General features: G+C 44.9%; 1 protein-coding gene across 3 annotated transcripts in view; it reads left to right on the top strand.

Annotated features, from left to right (window-relative positions):
• Positions 1 to 18,953, top strand: part of gapvd1 (GTPase activating protein and VPS9 domains 1) — a 41,541-nt gene extending 22,588 nt beyond the window's left edge. For all 3 annotated transcript variants that reach the window (XM_024003114.3, XM_024003113.3, XM_024003112.3), the window contains 19 exons: positions 915 to 1,044; positions 1,278 to 1,403; positions 3,881 to 4,054; positions 7,021 to 7,158; positions 8,398 to 8,532; positions 9,185 to 9,295; positions 9,657 to 9,737; positions 10,409 to 10,755; positions 10,949 to 11,036; positions 12,419 to 12,490; positions 12,629 to 12,748; positions 12,832 to 12,961; positions 13,155 to 13,267; positions 13,595 to 13,754; positions 14,044 to 14,231; positions 14,486 to 14,699; positions 14,930 to 15,002; positions 15,121 to 15,318; positions 15,681 to 18,953. In XM_024003114.3, the coding sequence (XP_023858882.1) occupies positions 915 to 1,044; positions 1,278 to 1,403; positions 3,881 to 4,054; positions 7,021 to 7,158; positions 8,398 to 8,532; positions 9,185 to 9,295; positions 9,657 to 9,737; positions 10,409 to 10,755; positions 10,949 to 11,036; positions 12,419 to 12,490; positions 12,629 to 12,748; positions 12,832 to 12,961; positions 13,155 to 13,267; positions 13,595 to 13,754; positions 14,044 to 14,231; positions 14,486 to 14,699; positions 14,930 to 15,002; positions 15,121 to 15,318; positions 15,681 to 15,821 (2,739 nt within the window). In that variant the 3' untranslated portion in view covers positions 15,822 to 18,953. The remainder of the gene's footprint in view (positions 1 to 914; positions 1,045 to 1,277; positions 1,404 to 3,880; positions 4,055 to 7,020; positions 7,159 to 8,397; positions 8,533 to 9,184; positions 9,296 to 9,656; positions 9,738 to 10,408; positions 10,756 to 10,948; positions 11,037 to 12,418; positions 12,491 to 12,628; positions 12,749 to 12,831; positions 12,962 to 13,154; positions 13,268 to 13,594; positions 13,755 to 14,043; positions 14,232 to 14,485; positions 14,700 to 14,929; positions 15,003 to 15,120; positions 15,319 to 15,680) is intronic.
• The last annotated feature ends 322 nt before the right edge of the window (positions 18,954 to 19,275 follow it).

Here is a 19,275-nt window from a genome sequence, read left to right as displayed (position 1 = left end):
CACGCGGCGTTTAAAGTTAGTAGCCCGGGGGGGTGTCTGTTCAGACGGAGGGGGTCTGCTCAGACGTGGTCGGTCGACAGAGAATCAAGCCGGATGGCGAAGAGAGGTTGTGAATTGTAGAATTGTGTTTGCTAACTGGTGCTAGCTTCGGTGCAGTGGCGCTAGCTGCGCTAAAAAAGGTCAGTCAATTGGCAAAAGAGGTTGTAGCCCAAGAATTCGCTGGTAGACCTCTTCGGCTAGCCGGCAGATGGGCCTAGCTCGAGGCTAGCTCAAGGCTAACTGGTGCTTGTCGGGACAGAGGTGTTAGCCAGTAGTAGCCACTCGGTTGCAGCTAGCTAGCTGTGATGATACGGTGTAATTGTCCAGAGCTTGCGTCAGGAATCCGGTGATGTGGTAGAGAAAAAGCAGTCCTATATGCTCTGGGTTTTGTATATCGCGCTTGCAGACTGGCAGGTATTGGCCCGGTATTGAAGCTGGCTGTGTCCGAGTTGAGGGTGAAGACCGCAGCAGTGGCTAACTGACTACTAGCTAGTAGCTAGTTATCTGGCTAGCTTCTGATTGGGGTTACGGTTCTAAAGTATAAAAAAATAGCAGGTCCGTACCACATTGGGTGAGGCGGAATGTAGGAATGTATATTCAGTTCCTAGATGGAAAGTGAAATTAAAATATATACGAAATGTATACGAAAAATACGAAGACTATTTACACGGGACAAGACAAGACAAAGACACGTCCGACTGCTACGCCATCTTGGATTGAGATATTAGAGATGTGCTCTAATACAGTTCCACACTATAGTGGAAATCAAAGATCAGTTACTTTTATATATACTTTTATGTAACAGATGTGTTTGTCATTATTAGAAGCCCATATCAAGAGCCAGAATGYCAGTAACCAGTGCTGTTCTCTCTCAGGTGTTGACCGTGCAGCAGACTGATGGAGCACAAGGGTACACTCCTGTAGACGACACCAAGCACCATTGCAAACCAGACAAAACCCTGCGTTTCTCCCTCTGCAGTGACAACCTGGAGGGTATCTCAGAGGGTCAGTGTGCTAACAGCCCACATGCCCTGCTAACTCAGTTGTTACTACAGCAACACAACAGAATGTGTTCAATGTTTGACCATGGAATTAGGTTTATAATAGATGTTATTACAGTATCTTATGTAAACCACAGTAACTGTTAATGTACCACAAAAAGAGGATTCAGAKGAGGACTTTGTAATCTGATGCATTGTAGTTAGAGATGTCACAATGTAATTGTTTTCTTTGCACAGGTCCGTCCAACCGGTCTAACTCTGTGTCGTCTCTGGACCTGGAGGGAGAGTCTGTGTCAGAGCTGGGAGCTGGGCCATCAGGGAGCAATGGGGTGGAGGCTCTACAACTGCTGGAGCATGAACATGGTGTGTTGTGAGAAATCATCAGCTACACTACCGGTCAAAAGTTTTAGAAACCCTACTCATTCCAGTTTATATATATTTTTTGCTTTGGCTCATGGTAGAGAAATTACCATTCAATTATCTGGCAACAGCTCTGGTAGACATTCCTGCAGTCAGCATGCCAATTGCACTCTCCCTCAACTTGAGAGACATCTGAGGCATTGTTGTGACAAAATTGCACATTTTAGTGGCCTTTTATTGCCCCCAGCACAAGGTGCACCTGTAATGATCATGCTGTTTAATCCGTTTCTTGATATGCCACACCAGTCAGGTGAATGGATTATCTTGGTAAAAGAGAAATGCTCACTAACAGGAATGTGAACAAATTTGAGAGAAATAAGCTTTTTGTGTGTGTGGAACATTTCTGGAGTCTTATTTCAGTTCATGAAACATGGGACCYACACTTCACATGTTGCATTTATATTTTTGTTCAATGTAGTAAGGACCTCTGTGTCTATCTGCAAAAAAAGAAAAGTCCCCTTTTCAGGACCCTCTCTTTCAAAGATAATTTGTAAAAATCAAAATTACTTCACAGATCTTCATTGTAAAGGGTTTAAACACTGTTCCCCATGCTTGGTCAATGAACCATAAATAATTAATAAACACGCACCTGTGGAACGGTCGTTAGACACTAACAGCTTACAGACGGTATCAATTAGGGTCACAGTTATGAAAACTTAGGACACTAAGAGGCCTTTCTACTGACTCTGGAAAAACACCAAAAGAAAGATGCCCAGGGTCCCTGCTCATCAGCGTGAATGTGCCTTAGGCATGCTGCAAGGAGGCATGAGGACTGCAGATGTGGCCAGGGCAATAAATTACAATGTCCTTAATGTCCTTACGCCTAAGAAAGCGCTACAGGGAGACAGTACGGACAGCTGATCGTCCTCGCAGTGGCAGACCACGTGTAACAACACCTGCACAGGATCGGCACATCCGAACATCACACCTGCGGGACAGGTACAGGATGGCAGCAATAACTGCCCGAGTTACACCAGGAACGCACAATCCCTCCATCAGTGCTCAGACTGTCTGCAATAGGCTGAGAGAGGCTGGACTGAGGGCTTGTAGGCCTGTTGWAAGGCAGGTCCTCACCAGAAACCGGCAACAACGTCGCTGGACCAGACAGGACTAGCAAAAAGTGCTCTTCACTGACGAGTCACGGTTTTGTCTCACCAGGGGTGATGGTTGGATTTGATTTATCGTCGAAGGAATGAGCGTTACACCGAGGCCTGTACTCTGGAGCGGGATCGATTTGGTGTGTCACAGCATCATCGGACTGAGCTTGTTGTCATTGCAGGCAATCTCAACGATGTGTGTTACAGGAAAGACATCCTCCCTCATGTGGTACCCTTTCTGCAGGGTCATCCTGACATGACCCTCCATCATGACAATGCCACCAGCCATACTGCTCATTCTGTGTGTGATTTCCTGCAAGACAGGAATGTCAGTGTTCTGCCATGGCCAGCGATGAGCCCGGCTCTCAATTCCATTGAACACGTCTGGGACCTGTTGGATTGGAGGGTGAGGGCTAGGGCCATTCCCCCCAGAAATGGCTGGGAACTTGCAGGTGCCTTGGTGGAAGTATGGTGTAACATCTCACAGCAAGAACTGGCAAATCTGGTGCAGTCCATGAGGAGGAGATGCACTGCAGTACTTAATGCAGCTGGTGGCCACACCAGACACTGACTGTTACTTTTGATTTTGACCCCCCCTTTGTTCAGGGACACATTATTCAATTTCTGTTAGGCACATGTCTGTGGAACTTGTTCAGTTTATGTCTCAGTTGTTGAATCTTCTTACACATGTTAAGTTTACTGAAAATAAACGCAGTTGACAGTGAGAGTGTTTCTTTTTTTGCTGAGTTTATATATTCACACACACATACATAAATATACACCCCACCCAGAGGTCCTTACTACAACTGCACTTGAAGAAACGTTCAAAGTTCTTTAAATGTTCCGTTTTGACTGACCTTCATGTCTTAAAGTAGTGATGGACTGTTGTTTCTCTTTGCTTATTTGAGCTGTTCTTGCCATAATATGGACTTGGGTCTTTTACCAAATAGGGCTATCTTCTGCACCCCCCCACCCCCCACCTTGTCACAACACAACTGATTGGGTCAYATGCATGAAGGAAAGAKATTCCTCATGAAGCTGGTTGAGAGAATGCCAAGAGTACAAAGCTGTCATCATGGCAAAGGGTTGCTATTTTGAAGAATCTCAAATAAAAAATATATTTTGATTTAACACTCTTTTATGGTTACTACATGTAGGTACTACACTACATGTGTTACTTCATAGTTTTGATGTATAGCGTAGAAAATAGTAAAAATAAAGAAAAACCCTAGGTGTTCTTAAACTTTTGACCGGTAGTGTATATCAATGTCAGGGATTGTTAAATTGAGCCGTGATAACTTTGTCAATATTTCTAACCCCCAGCCACCACTCAGGACAACCTGGATGACAAACTGAGGAAGTTTGAGATACGAGACATGATGGGCCTGACAGATGACCGGGATATCTCTGAGACTGTGAGTGAGACCTGGAGCACAGACGTGCTGGGCAGCGACTTTGACCCCAACATAGACGAAGATAGACTGCAGGAAATAGCTGGTAAGACATACAGTACCAGTCAAAAGTTTGTACACCTACTCATTCCAGGGTTTTTATTTTTACTGCTTTCTACATTGTAGAATAATAATGAAGACATCAAAACTATGAAATAACACATGGAATCATGAAGTAAACAAAGTGTTAAACAAATCAAAATGTATTTTATATTTGAGATTCTTCAAAGTAGCCACCCTTTGCCTTGATGACAGCTTTGCACACTCCTGGTATTCTATCAACCAGGTTCACCTGGAACGCTTTTCCAACTGTCTTGAAGGAGTTCCAACATATGCCGTGTGTTTATTTATATATATTCAKCTGACTGGTGTGGCATATCAAGAAACTGATTAAACAGCATGATCATTWCACAGGTGCCCCTCGTGCTGGGGAAAAAAGGCCACTCTAAAATGTGCAGTTTTGTCACACAACACAATGCCACAGATGTCTCAAGTTGAGGGAGCGTCCAATTGGCATGCTAACTGCAGGAATGTCCACGAGTTATTTCCAGAGAATTTAACATGAATTTCTCTACCATAAGCCTCCTCAAATGTCATTTTAGAGAATTTGGCAGTACATCCAACCGGCCTCACAACAGGCTACGGACAACGAACGCAATTGCATTTTATCGGAGGCAATTTGAAAGGAAAGGGAAAGTGAGGATACCTTACAACTGAATGCCTTCAACTGAAATGTGTCTTCCGCATTTAACCCAACCCCTCTGAATCAGAGAGGTGTGGGGGGCTGCCTTAATCGACATCCACGTCTTCGGCGCCCGAGGAACAGTGGGTTAACTCCCTTGCTCAGGGGCAGGACGACAGATTTTTTTCCTTGTCGGGGATTCGATCCACCAACCTTTCGGTTACTGGCCTAACGCWCTAACCACTAGGCTACCGTGACGAGATCCTGAGGCCCATTTTTATTTTTTTATTTTTTATTAAATATGTATCTGGGACCAATAAATGCAAAACTGTATTCCCAGTCATGTGAAATCCATAGATTAGGGCCAAATTTAATTTATTTCAATTGACTGATTTCCTCATATGAACTGTAGCTCAGTAAAATCTTTGAAATTGTTGCATATTTTTGTCAAGAAAATGTAGCACAATACTGTCATGTTGTGGTGTATGTTGTAAACGGCATGTTATGGTTTCCTCTCCATAAGCAGCCCTGTCCTATAAAGCACTCTATCCCTTGAGGACTTATCATTGCTATTTCTTAATTTTACTTTTTTCGAGTGATGTTTGGATGGGTGTGTTCTTGATTGAGGTCACTCTCTTGAATGCCCTATAAGTTTAGCTATGGTTATATGTGGGTAGAAAATGGGCACTTCGGGCTGAATCCCAACTTGAGATCCTTGTGCATAACTAGAATGTTCCCATTGAAGCATCGATGCATGATTTCAATCAAAGTATGAGTTCCATGTGTGCAGCTCATTATCATTATCTGCTATTCATCTAGCTTGTATTTCTAACTTTTGTGTTTGTTTTTTTAATAGTTCCGCTCATTATAGCCTATGGTCACATTTATTCTGGAGTGTCCCATTTTATTTAGCTAATTCTGTAAAGTAAGGACAACCTTTAATGTTCTTTAATGGCGTCCGCATACATCCAAACAGTTCGGTAGAGTTCGTGCATATATTATGACGACGTTTTGGACTTAGCGAGTTTTTTGGGGTGGGTTGGTCGTGCACACCAAAACAGTTCTGGAGGCAAGCTGAAGGTTGAAGTCTACGCCCCTTTATCGGTGATTGGTRAACAGTAGGGGTTCTTAAATAAAGTCTTATCATTCAATGAGAAATGTTTTCATGCACATTTTTTTCATTGAACAATAATGCACCGAACATCTTAGATGTAAAATCACGCAAATAAGATTTATTTGGCAAAAACGTCAAAATTAATGACAGATTTCTTGACATAGATTAGTTCTGACTATTTTGGAGTGGCTACGGCGTCTCTAAATGGCCAAAAGGTACTATTGCTGCTTTTTTTCTCGTTTTTCAAGAGAAGGTCTTTTTAAGGGAGTTTACGAGCACACTTGTTCGGTTAGACAAGTTCAGCTTGGCACCAGCCGAACTGAAGCATGCTGACGCCTTAAGACATCAGAATTGTTCATTTTATTCCATGCAAACCTCTCTCTCTCGCTCATATATATATTCACTCAGTCTCTGCAGTCTTATTGACCTTGGTTCCTTCTCATTTGCATCCACCATTTTTCATTGCTCGGAATATGGCGTTGGGGGACTTTTCCATCATTAAGTGAATTTACAACGGTTTCCTTATGTGTTTTCTCCAAGGGATTGGGTTATGAGATGCACATTAAATATCCATTAATACCTCATTATCCCACTGATAAGATTACCATGATAATGAGGCAGACATTCTAATTGTTTCACTTCTTGTTGTGCCACTCATTTAATCATCCACCTGAAAGACAAGTGCTCTGCGCCTCTACCTTGAAGACTGTAAACATGGACAGCAGGGTAGAGCTCCTGCCGCAAGGAAGGGCCCTGCCCCCGCCCTGCAGACTGTTGCCTGGGCGCTGTCACGCACGTGCGCCTGTGTGTGCTGTGAAGTGGAAACATGGCGTACCTGGGAGTGTGGGTACCACGGGTCGACTCATGATCCGCACCCCGGCCACCATACTCCCACTCACACCTGCTAGCTCTTTCCCCTCCTCCGCATTCTTCCGCCTTGTTAACCTGCCGCAGCATCCCAAATGGAAATGGAGGGACGTCGTGTGGAGGACTTTGTGGGAGGGTGGGTGAGGGGTAATTTGGTTGTGAGTAATGCCCGGCTTAATCAACAGCTCAAAGTCATGGCTCAGGGGGCGGCGGTGGGGTGAGATATTACCATTAACCTTAGACCTTTGGCACAGTTGTGTGTGTGTGTGTGTGCGCGTGCCTTTGGGCCCAGCATGAAATGCCCGTGACCCCAGGCTTTCTCTCTCTATCTGTCTGCGTGTGTGCTCAGGGGCGGCTGTAGAGAACATGCTGGGCAGCCTGCTGTGTCTACCAGGCTCTGGTTCAGTGCTGCTAGACCCATATGGATCCACCATCTCCGAGACCACCAGCGAGGCCTGGAGTGTGGAGGTCCTGCCCAGCGACTCAGGTGGGTTCAGTGTGGAGAAGGGGATTAAAGGGGCTGAAGGGTGTCTCCTGTCTATTTCACAACTTCCTACACACATTTTCCATGAGTTTCTATGTAGATTCATTTTCTTGTCTTCCTCCATGCACTGCATCTGCATGAGTCACTCCAGTAGGTGTGTGCACGGTATGAATCTCTGTGTGTGTGTGTGGGCGGACATGCCAGGTGTGGCGTCCCCCAGTTCCAAATCAAGGAAGTGGGTGCAATCTGTCATGTTTGTGTGCACTAGCCTGTCTATCAGGGCACATCTGCCTGTGACAGTATAAGGCAGCTCTGGGCTTCCCCAGAGGAACCTCCAGGTGTGTTTGCACCTGTAGTGAAGGAACAGTCGTGAGGAAATGTGCAAGTGCTGTTGTCTGCTGGCGACATCCTCTCACAAATCTCACAAATCTGTAGGCTTTGCAGTTCTCTTCGGACAGTGGTTCTATGTATGGACATGTGCTGAGCAGTTCCAGCACAGTGTGAATGTGGTCCCATTGCAGCAGTTACAAACCATACCTTGTGATGAACAGCAGGAATCATATCAATCTTGCACTGTCTGTTATTTAGTTAAAACAAGGTTAACCCTTATGTTAGATTACGTAAATTCCCTTAAGTCAGTGTTTCATGAATATCAATTGAGTGCTCTAATAAAAGCATAACTAGGGTTTCTTGGGAAAGCCCGGACTCTGTTAATTGAAGTGGACCATTGCAATATGTGCAGTGTTAAATTGACATGCATGAGTGTCTTGATTGCTTTTTGTTCCGTTTGCTGCCCCTGTTCTCCTCTGTAATAGGGCTATCTGATGCTCACCTGGAGTTGAGCGCTTGTTTCATGGCTAGGCAGCAGAAAACTACACTCCAAAGAGCACTTCACTAGCACATTATTACTAATGAGCATGCAAATGACTACGGCTGTTACTATGGAGCCTCTGGGTTAAGCTGAACAGCTCCATTGGGCAGCCACAAAATGGGCTGGACTTGACTTTCTGTTTTTCTCTTTGTCAGTTGTAAATGGTTTGTTTTCTTTCGTGCATATGAGCTTTTCTTAGCTATTACTTTGTCCTCCCAGAGAAGGGAGAGCAAACATACAGCAAGGTGTACATTGGCATTCATAGGCCTATTTTAGGCTGCCTACTGTATGCAAGAACAAACCACATTGACTATAACGGGATGTGACTGTGCTGTGTGTGTGTGTGTGTACCTCCCCCTAATCCCCTCCAGAAGCCCCAGACCTGAAGCAGGAGGAGCGTCTACAGGAGCTAGAGAGCTGCTCAGGGGTGGGCAGCACCTCCGATGACACAGAGGTCAGAGAGGTCAGCTCTCGGCCCAGCACCCCAGGGCTCAGCGTCGTCTCAGGTACCTTGCGTCTGTCACTCATTGAAGCTGTGCGGTTAAACCCTATACATCAGGTTTCATTACATATAAAACACATAGGTTGCTTTTACTTGATTTCCCACTAACCGGTCAGTTACATGGAATACATGCGGGCTAGTTTAAAACCACGTTGGGAGTTGTCTGTGTTAGTTGGAAAACCGTCAAATAATGCTAAATAGCCAGGACAATCAGGTTGGTGTGAGAGTTTGGCAAGGACACAGAGGTWAACCCTGGCACTCTGTACTGGTAGCTCAGGTGAACAAGCCGTGCTGACATGCTTGCCGTAGCATTCCAGATTAAGAGGACTGGGCTAGTGCCCATGGCTGAGCCCCTATAGGAACATGTCCCAGAGGGGCCGGGCCGATGGATAGGCTCTGTCTGATTATCACTCTTACTGCAGCTATCTGTGTCACCATCCCCACCCATGGGATCTCCCGCTACCATATTTAGAGGTCCCAGTGGGATCATTCGGCATATCCTCTCAATACATTGTGTATGGTGTCATGCTGCTACCTTTCAAATGTCACGCATTCAATCCCTCAGAATAGGAGCTAGTCAGCCAAACCAAGTCTTCCACCAAATGTAAACATCTCCTGGATGACAGACTTTTGAACAGACACTTTTTCTTCTGCAGCGACATCAGAAGACATCCCCAACAAGACAGAGGACCTGCGGTCAGAGTGCAGCTCGGACTTTGGGGGGAAGGACTCTGTGACCAGTCCAGATGGGGAGGAGTCATCCCATGGTAGGAGAGCGGGAAGAGTCACCTCAACCCTGGCCTGGCTGTGCCATCACTACACTGTCATCAGCAAGACCTATCAATCCCTGTCTGCTCTATAGCTGAGCTGCCACAACCTCTCCACTACACTAGAATGCTGCTGACCCTGTTGGAGTCTTTCTGCTATGTTTTCATATAAGATGTTTAGACCATATTGCTCAAATACAAAGCGTAGGTACATTGATTATGATGACTCTCTTTGTATAATACGAAGCACAGAATAGCCCATGCGCTTTTCAATGACATGACCAATTATAGCTGAAAGTGGCTCTCTGTTTAGTGTATGAATGTCATTCATAATTCTCTATTTCCCCTCTTGTTGTTTCAGGAGCACATCACAGTTTGGCCTCTCCGCCCTCTCAGGCTGASTCCTTACTGGCCATGTTTGATCCCCTCTCTTCCGGCGAAGGTAATATCTGCTTCCACAATGCTCTGGGGTCTTTGCTGTGTCGAGTGTCCAATCAAACCCGGAAATGAGCATCATTAAGTCGTGTCTAATGGCGTGGGCTCACAGAACAGCTTGAGCTCTGAGAAATGAACCAAAAGAGTCTCGACCCAATTACTGGACAAAACATTAGTGCAATAAAAATGTCTACTGCGTGGGAATGTCATTTCAATTAGCTAATTTGGTGTATAAAATTTCCATTGTGGTTTGCTCTTTGTTCTCTCTGCTCTTGGTAAATTGTGGCCCTGTCTTGCTCAGTGTTGTTGTGAGTGGAGGAGGAGATGGCTGGAGAGGGAGGGGAGCTGTGGCAGGGCTGTGTGTCTGTGGCAAGGTGAAGGGATGACAGGTTGAGAGACCTCACCCCAGGCACTTTGGCACAGTCCCCTTGTCCCACTGTGCTCATGGCACCAGGCTGCCATTGGAAGCTTTTCAGGAGAGACAATCTACCCTTGGAACAGGTGGCCTACCCACACCTAGGGCTTGTCTCCCATCAACCTCTCTCTAYCACTGTCCCTTACTTTCTAAATGTATTGCTGTTCTTTTGTTTCTGGACAATCTGGGTAATTGAGAGTGTGATGCACCCCTATGTATTAAGCTGTATAACCAAACTAAGCCATGTTTTTTTCCCCCCACAGATTCCTCCACTGGTACCATCGTGAGGCCCAAGGTGCACTACGCCAGGCCCCTTCATCCTCCCCCTGACCCTCCCATCCCAGAGACCTGTGCCCTGGGCCAGGAGCCCCGCTACTCCCTGTTCACGCCCCACTGCCTGGCCCAAGCCGAYCTGGAGCACACCAAGCAGCGCCACTCCTACACAGACAGGCTGGTACGCAGCCGCAGCTCTGACATTGTGTGCCCAGGCCGCCGACCCACCAGCGACCCGGGCCTGAACCGCAGGGCTGCAGCCGAGGAGCGGGACCATGCCGGGGCCTTCTTTATGGGTCCGTTCTCGTCTCCTAGCAAGGACTCCCTGAAAGGAGAGGTGAGAGCTGCTGGTCATCGCTGCCTGTATCGTGTGTCAGTCCTGTATGCTGCTCTCCAAGCCTAGTTTTAGACCTACTGCTCTATAGCAATAGTCTAAGTTTGAACTCTACTGTAAGCCTTTCTTTCCTGTCCTACCGTACAGTATGTCACTATGGATTTTAAAACATACTTGAATGTCTGTTTTCCCAAAGGTTGAGGAGAGAAAGGACAGTGATGAGGAAAAGTCTGATCGCAACAGACCGTGGTGGAAGAAACGCTTTCAGTCAGCCATTCCTAAAGGTAAACAATCACTTCAACTACTCTTTTCCCCTCCATCACTGTGTCATTTTGGCATGCTGTCTGTTGCAAGAAATGCTTTTAGTGGGTTGAAAATTGTTACAATTCGTTAGAGAATTGCATGGTTCCTATGTATCGTACATTATTTTCATTCTTTCACTATCTTCTCTTAATCACATCTGTTGCAGAAAATGGAGTGTTTCAGACCTGTACTGTTTGTAACGTGAGAAAGGGAGTGATGATGCGTGATAGATTACACATCTCTTGTTGCAGTTAAACCCCAAACCATCTCTCATGGAAGTGTCAGGGAAATAATGAGCTGTGCCTACAAGAGATGACTGCGTATTACTCTTTTAGATAATGATGTTCCTTTAGTGAACATTAAAGTTGTATTAATAAAGCCAGATCTGCAAAGAGAAGTGTAAACCTGTGAAGTCCACATAAAGGCCCTTCTGTTGGCCTGGCCTTGCTGCTGCTGTGCTGTGAATACCATGGTGATGTGTAGRCCCTCACACAGAGTGGCAGCCAGGCAGACTGAGTGTGTGAAAGGCCAACCTTGTCTGTTGTGTTCCTCACACAGTGCTGTATTGGACGGCTGAGAGTGAAGTCCCAGGTAACACGTCCCGACACTGTAACTGTCACCATTGAGCTAGCGGCTCTGAAGTCAGTGGCTGTAGTTTTGTAGGTCATGAGGCTTGTAGACGTGGCCCTTTGTGATAAAGCTGTGATGTGATATGGTGCCACCTGAGTTGATYTCTCTGGCTCAGCATTCATGCATTTGTTTTGGTTGTCTCCATTTTTCTTTTTGCACTGTACTGTTTGCGATACAACATTGTGAGCCAATGTTAGTGGAGCGCACAGAATGGCAACCCATTTAGTTGAATCATTGCTAGTCCTCCACATTCTCTCCCTTTAAATATCTGTCCTGTAGGATACGTCTGTTATCTGGACACATCCCGTTTGTCTAGTTGACATGTTATTAGGATGAGCCTCACCTGCTTATTTGTACAAATATATACACTTACTGTATATATTGATATTTTATCATGTGTATATATCTATGATCTTATTTCTCCATTGCGGTCTGGCAGTCGTATTATTTCAGCCATGTTGGTTTTATTTACCACTCTTTTCCTTTGCTATTTTCATGCAGGTAAAAGATGGATAAATCTCCTTTGTTTTGTTCAGTGATATGATGCTATGCTGCGGTATGCATCTCTCCTCTGCATTGTTAGTCAGAAATTACCTTGTATAAACACATGCTGTTAATGCTGTAATGAACCACTGCTGTGTGAAGTGAGTCATGATGGGACTGTGGTCCAGAGACGGTGAGAGGAGAGCGTAGCTGCACTTCTCCTAGCTCACTCATTATGCCCTCTCCACAGCTCCGATAGCAGCCTTACGGAAAAGGGACAAGCAAGAGAAAGACAATATGGGCCATGAACGTGTCCCACAAGGTCTGTCCTGATTTACTGTCATTGCACTCAGATATTGCTGAATCACAGGGAAAGGAATTGGGCATGTTTCCCATGGTGGGTTTAATCCAAATGTGTCCTGTGTGTGTCTGTGCCTGTGGTGTCTCCGGTATGTGTCAGACGACCCTCTGTTCAGGAACTCCCAGGCCCAGGCAGCAGAAGACATCCTTGACAAGTACAGGAACATCAAGAGGACCAGTCCCAGTGAAGGAGCCACTGCTGCAGCCTACGACGCCACAGGTCAGTGTCTTTCTCACTCAGGTACACCCACACACACACACACACGTTAAATTAATTTGAGCGTGTGAATGTGTTGTACACAGAGTTGTGTGGAGAGGAGTGTGTGCACAACTCCCCCAGAGACGAAGCTCTGCAGAACATGTCCACAGACGACCTGCCAGACTCAGCCAGCCAGACAGCCCAGCAACACGATTCCAACAAGTTCTCATTCAGGTCAATCAACGCTAACCAACTCACAGGAATCACACAGCTAGGATATTGATAATAGTAATAATAAGATCTTTGTTTATACATCAGATTTCATGTGATGCTTAATTAGCCAGAAGTGCTTCAGAGYCAAAAGACCAAGTGATAAGACTGTCAAACCAAATCTACATTTGGCAATTTTTTTACTCATATTTTGCAGTGATGCAAAGAAGAAGTTGAGGCTGGCCTTGTGTTCAGCAGAGTCTGTGGCCTTCCCTCTCATGGCTCCTGCCACCACACGCAATGGGCTGCCTGACCACACAGACTTTGAAGGTACCAGACGAGCTATTGTAAAAAATCACTGATCTGTTTTGCACATTCTATCATCACTGTTCATATTATATCTGGCCACATTCATTCCTGTAAGTAAGCCATCCCACTACACGTTGATCATCAGGGCACGGCCACACACAATAGAAAGTGAAATCCTTTGAAATTATTACATTTGAAATCCGTAAGAGACCAGCTCTGTAGTCATCAGTCACATCCACATGTCAGGGGGGAGCAGGGCAGGCTGATCTGATTACAGCAGTAGCCCTTCTCCCAGTGAGGGGCCTGCGTATCTGACCCACCGCCACCTCCCTCCCGTCTCCTTCCCAGACAACGAGATCGTGTGCTTCCTGAAGGTCCAGCTGGCGGAGGCCATCAACCTGCAGGATAAGAACCAGATGGCCCAGATCCAGGAGACCACGCGCTGCGTCAGCCGCTTCGACACACGCACCTGCAAGAAGCTGCTGGCTGCCATTGCTGAGGATTACAGGTAACTGGAGGAAGACAGACATGCTGCCAAAGGACCAGCACTGCACATTCACCTCTTCTACTGCAGGACGTAGTACTGTGGCATAGTTGGTTGTTTTGTTTGAAATACCTGTGTGTGTCTATTTGAAAGGATAAAAGAAACATTTTGGTTGACTGTCAATGAATGTTGAGTGTACTGTCTTATTTCACCGGTATTATCTCAGATCAACATAATTTTGTCACTGAACACAACTGTTAGTAAGCATAATCCATAATGCCTGTCTGTGTGTGTCCGTTGTACCCTCCGGTAGGAAGCGGGCACCCTACATAGCGTATCTGACGCGGTGTCGGCAGGGCCTGCAGACATCCCATGCCCACCTGGAGAGGCTGCTGCAGAGGGTGCTGAGGGACAAGGAGGTGGCTAACCGCTACTTCACCACAGTCTGTGTTCGCCTCCTACTGGAACACATGGAGGCTAAGTCCCTGGATTTCATCAAAGGTCTTTGCCGCTTATTACTGACACACTCACTGTGATATTGTAACCATGAATCTACTCATGTTGTCTCTGCTAGTTGATTGTCCGCTGAATGGCCATAGAGTGGAATTCAAAATACAGACACGGATATTCAACCTAACTACCTGCACCACACTGCAGTGCYTCAATCTGTAACCTCTAAAATACTGTATCTCAGGTTCCTCCCCCAGCCTTCCAGGGGTACATAGTGCTCAGTGTGTCTGTCTCTGCCCCTCTAGCCTTCCAGGGGTGCACAGCGTCAGACGACAAGACGGCGGCGGTGGAGGACTTCCTGCGCTACCTGTACGGGGCCATGGCCCATGATGCAATCTGGCAGTATGCCAGCGAGGATCAGCTGCAGGATGCCCAGATGGCCATCGAGCGCAGCGTCATGAACCGCATCTTCAAGCTGGCCTTCTACCCCAACCAGGACGGGGACATCCTGAGAGACCAGTGAGTAACGGTGACCGCCGCCGCCACCTCAGTCACACAGCCCCAGCCTCAGTGTGGCTGCTACCCCTGACGCTATCAAATGACCCAGAATCCTCTCCTCCTCCTCTGATGCTATTGTAGCAGCAGTATCTTTGACATATTTGAATAACCAATACCCTGTATTGCTATGTTATGTGTTTATCTTAGGCTACTGTATCTATTGCTCTCTACATCCATGTTTCCCCCTCTAGGCTTCTTCAGGAACACATAGCACGTCTCTCAAAAGTGGTGACAGCGAATCACAAAGCTCTTCAAATCCCAGAGGTAATGCCCCACAGATTTGTATCCCCCAACTGTCCGTCAAAGTCTGAGATGTTTTGTGTTGATGTTTTGGAGCTCTACAGATTTGACATGCTGAATGCTTTTTCCTGTGTGGCTCCAGGTGTATGCGAGGGAGGCTCCCTGGCCGTCTGCCCAGTCAGAGATCCGGACCATCAGTGCCTACAAGACCCCTCGGGACAAAGTGCAGTGTATTTTACGCATGTGTTCCACCATCATGAATCTCCTGAGTCTGGCCAACGAGGACTCTGTCCCCGGAGCTGACGATTTTGTCCCTGTGCTTGTCTTTGTCCTGATAAAGGTGAGCATCCATCGCAAACTGATATCAAGTTACTCTGAGATGTTTACAACAACATATTCACTTTAGATAATGAAAATTGATACCTCATTAAACCATATCTTTAATTTCACAAACATAGTTATTAAAAGGATAGGTTTTGCTAGAAGTATGACCCTCGTCTCCCTAAAATGCAGAGGGGAGAACTGAATCCTTAGCAGACCTTCTGACAATTCTTTCTCACCTAGACAACTGTATAGTAAATGTGTAGTAGCAGAAAGATCTTGCTGTATGATAACTTGTATGGACATATTAACATACGGCATGTATTATACATGGCGGACGTGTGGCTCTCTCCGTGGTTAATGTGAGCCCCCTCCCTCCAGGCAAACCCGCCTTGCCTGCTGTCCACTATTCAGTACATCAATAATTTCTACGCCAGCCGGCTGAGTGGGGAGGAGTGCTATTGGTGGATGCAGTTCACCGCGGCAGTGGAATTCATTAAGACCATCGACGATCGCAAGTGAAGCAGAACAGCCACCTGTATGGGCAGACCGTGGTGAAGGAGACGGGACTGGGAAACTTCCCAACCAACTGCTCCCTCTCTCTCTGKTCCCCACAGCCACCAGGACCCAGGCCCACACCCTGTCTGCTGTCTGTTTGTATAGCTGTACATAGTCAGAGACTGAGAGTATATATGCTTATTAAGTGGGCAAAATCCAGTTTTTACAGTGGAGAAAAAGGCCTTGGAAAAATGGCAGATGTTAACTTTGAACTTAAACTAATTCAATTTTTTTCCTTTCATCTCTTGGGTCTCCGTAGTCATGGTGAGGTGTGGGGGTCTGCATCTGAAGTGTTCTATCTTAAGTTATGATTCTGATGTTAAATTGACTGAAAGCTTCTAATCAGATGAAAGGGGACCATGTTTCCRAGAGATGATCTCAGATAAATGTTGTGGAAGGGGACTTCAAGAAGGTGATGGAAGTTCTTCCTTGTTAAATTGTGCAATCTTTCCCCTGAAATACTTATGCTCTTCAGATGCATCGTATCCTGGGGAATCACAAAACTCAATAGATACTGATTATTCGTGACTCAAGTACATTATAAGATCAATCCATAATAGTAATGCTAATGTTTCTATTTTTAACGCTACCACATTGATAATAGGGTAACTTTTTTTTTTTCATCAAATGTTAACAAATGTAGTCATTTCAGTTCATCCTTTCCTAAATACTTATTTTTATGTGGCAATTTTGACACAAGGGCCCACATATTTATATATGAAATAAAATGTATGTATTTATTTCATTCTATTTAATGCTTTTAAACAAACAACAAACAAAACAAAAAAATATATATAGTGTTAGGACAAGGAGCAGCGTTGTCCTTGGACTGAAAAGCCCCCAGGATGAGATATCAGTAGCACTGCTTATTTGGAATTACTGAAAATGAGTGCCTTGAGGGGCGTTTTGTGTAAGTCTATTAATTTTCTATATATTCTTGAGTATGAGGGTTCTGCTCTTTATTTTCCGTAAACGATTGGCATTACTCTCCCATCCCATTATCACCAATGAGCCCCACAGCCTCTTTTTAAGAAACCTCTGTCCAACCTCTATGCTGGGAGTGACCTCTGAGGAGGACAGGCAGTGTGTGGAACACCGCTGGTTGTTTCAGTTAATTCCCTTTGCACTCATTTCCTTCCCATTACCGTTATGCCCTTGAATATCCAAGATTCTACCTCAGTTAGAACCAATGAACCTGCCATTTATTTTGGGCACAAGTCTTTAACATTGGTTGGATAGAAAGAATAATGGAACAGGTATTCACTGTTCAAGGGGCTTCTATAGCATCATCTTCCCCTGCTACAATGAAGCATACTAGTATGTAATATTTTTATTTTAGGCGGGTCAAAGTAACCATTGGTATTCAAGGTAGTAAAGCATTTCCAAACGAACAAAGTTATGTATTTCTGTAGTTGAATGCATGTATGTGTCAGCATAGAGCAGACAGGCTAGTGATTGGATTAGCTCTACCTCACATGATCAAGAAAGGGACTCTTCATGCGTATGCACGCGTGGATTATTTTATTTCTTTTACCAATTTAGAGTGCAGGGATATTCCAGTTTCATAACTTTCTTCCACTTACAGGCATGTTTCCGGCCATGATTGGGAGTCCCATAGGGCGGCGCACAATTGGCCTAGCGTCGTTAGGGTGTTGCCGGGGTAGGCCGTCATTGTAAATAAGAATTTGTTCTTAACTGACTTGCCTAGTTAAAAAAACAAAAGAAGGGGAAAAAACTGTTTCAAAATCACTTGCAGCCAAAGTTCAAAACTCAAACTCCTGTTCTGTTTTCATTGCAGCTACAAAAGAAGGAACACTATGTTTGTGCACTTAGTATTGTGCCAAGTGTTTTGTCTTATTTGATGTGTTAAATGACTGCTGTCATATCACATGAATAGACAGCACAACAAAAAGAACAAACAATCAGAACACTGACATGTTACTGACCGTTGGAAAAAGTCTGTGATGGGCAGAGAGGTTGGTCTGTTAAACGAGTGCGTCTCCTCTTGCACTGTCTTATAGGATGGTCTTCTTACTGTAGCTACAGTACTACTCCACGAGCAGTAAATCCTTGCTGGTAAAAAATCTATAATACTTCTCTTTTCCAACTCAGGCCAGGTATGAAAGGGTTGAGAAGAATAAGGCTTGGTTTTCTTTTGAGTCTGTGACCATGATGTCATTTATTTTTCAAAGTTCAGAGCTAAATTACTCGGATTTTTTGTACGAGGTTAGTGACGCTTGAGCCCTACATTCTACAAGCAGAACATTTGACATGTTTTCTACTTCCCTGCTCTTTAGTAATGAGTTGCACTCGTTTGAACTAATGCCTCTGACATTAAAATACTGTAATTGAGATGATTATATGGGTAGTTTAGCTAGGTCTTACTGTTAGTCATAAGGACACACATTTATAAGCAATCTCTAAAGGTGGGATATGTTAGTGTTTTCTCCCCATTCCCGGACTTCTGTTCCTGGTTTTTGAGGAATATATGTGTACAGCATCTACCGTTTTAATACACCTCTGCTAAATAGATGATGCTGCTTTCTAACCTGTTTGAAAACACACCCATGTACTATGTCACCAAATGTAGATAGACTGTATCTATAAGTGTTTGTGGTGTCACTTTAGAGGTACTGTACAGTACAGACCAAATGTGAAACAATCTGGACCTGACTAGTGTTTCAATGTTCCCTTATACATATCAGTGACTCTTTTTAATAGCTAAAAAAGCTACAACCAGCCTTAGTGTCTGACCTGAGTGATACTGTTCATACACAGTGACGGAATACCTCTTATTGTGAAGTTAAAGTACACATCCTAACATTGAGAACTCTGTACTATAGCCTGATTTAGCATTGATTGTATGCAAACAAGTAGACAGTTGGTGGACGAAGAGACACTTGCCTATGAAATCTGGTCTTCAAAGCTTTACAATCCTCCCTGTGCTCTGTTCCCTGTACAGAGTAGGCAGAATAATTCATTTGACATTTGTAAGCTTGCACAATTATGACWTATGCAGAGGGGTAGGAGATCTGTCTTTAATGTGATTAATGTATTATATAAATCTTAAACTATTAAACAGTCATTTTTCTGTGACTCGGTATCCTGTTATTTGTTTGCATGCAAGTATAGTGTGTGAAGGCTCTCTAATGGAGGGATGTTGTAGTTTCATTCTTTCGTTTCATATTCTGTGGGAGATATACTGTAGCTTTGTAATTCAGATTTAGCTTCAGAGAAATTCTGACATTCAGGCTGCACAATAAATGGTACATGGTGACCGTATTTTTGCATGGAACATAATTGTTGGAGAGGGCAACAGAGCAAGATCATCCTATCTCGGCAGCGCCACATATAGCAACCTCTAACCAAACATTGAATTACTGCTGACAAGTGTACGCCAAATTTGTAATTGGAGATT

The sequence above is a fragment of the Salvelinus sp. IW2-2015 genome, linkage group LG15 (genome assembly GCF_002910315.2).
Source record: "Salvelinus sp. IW2-2015 linkage group LG15, ASM291031v2, whole genome shotgun sequence".
Classification (NCBI taxonomy): domain Eukaryota; kingdom Metazoa; phylum Chordata; class Actinopteri; order Salmoniformes; family Salmonidae; genus Salvelinus; species Salvelinus sp. IW2-2015.
The sequence above is the reverse complement of the archived record's forward strand: the minus strand, read 5'-3'. Positions and strand labels throughout refer to the sequence as shown.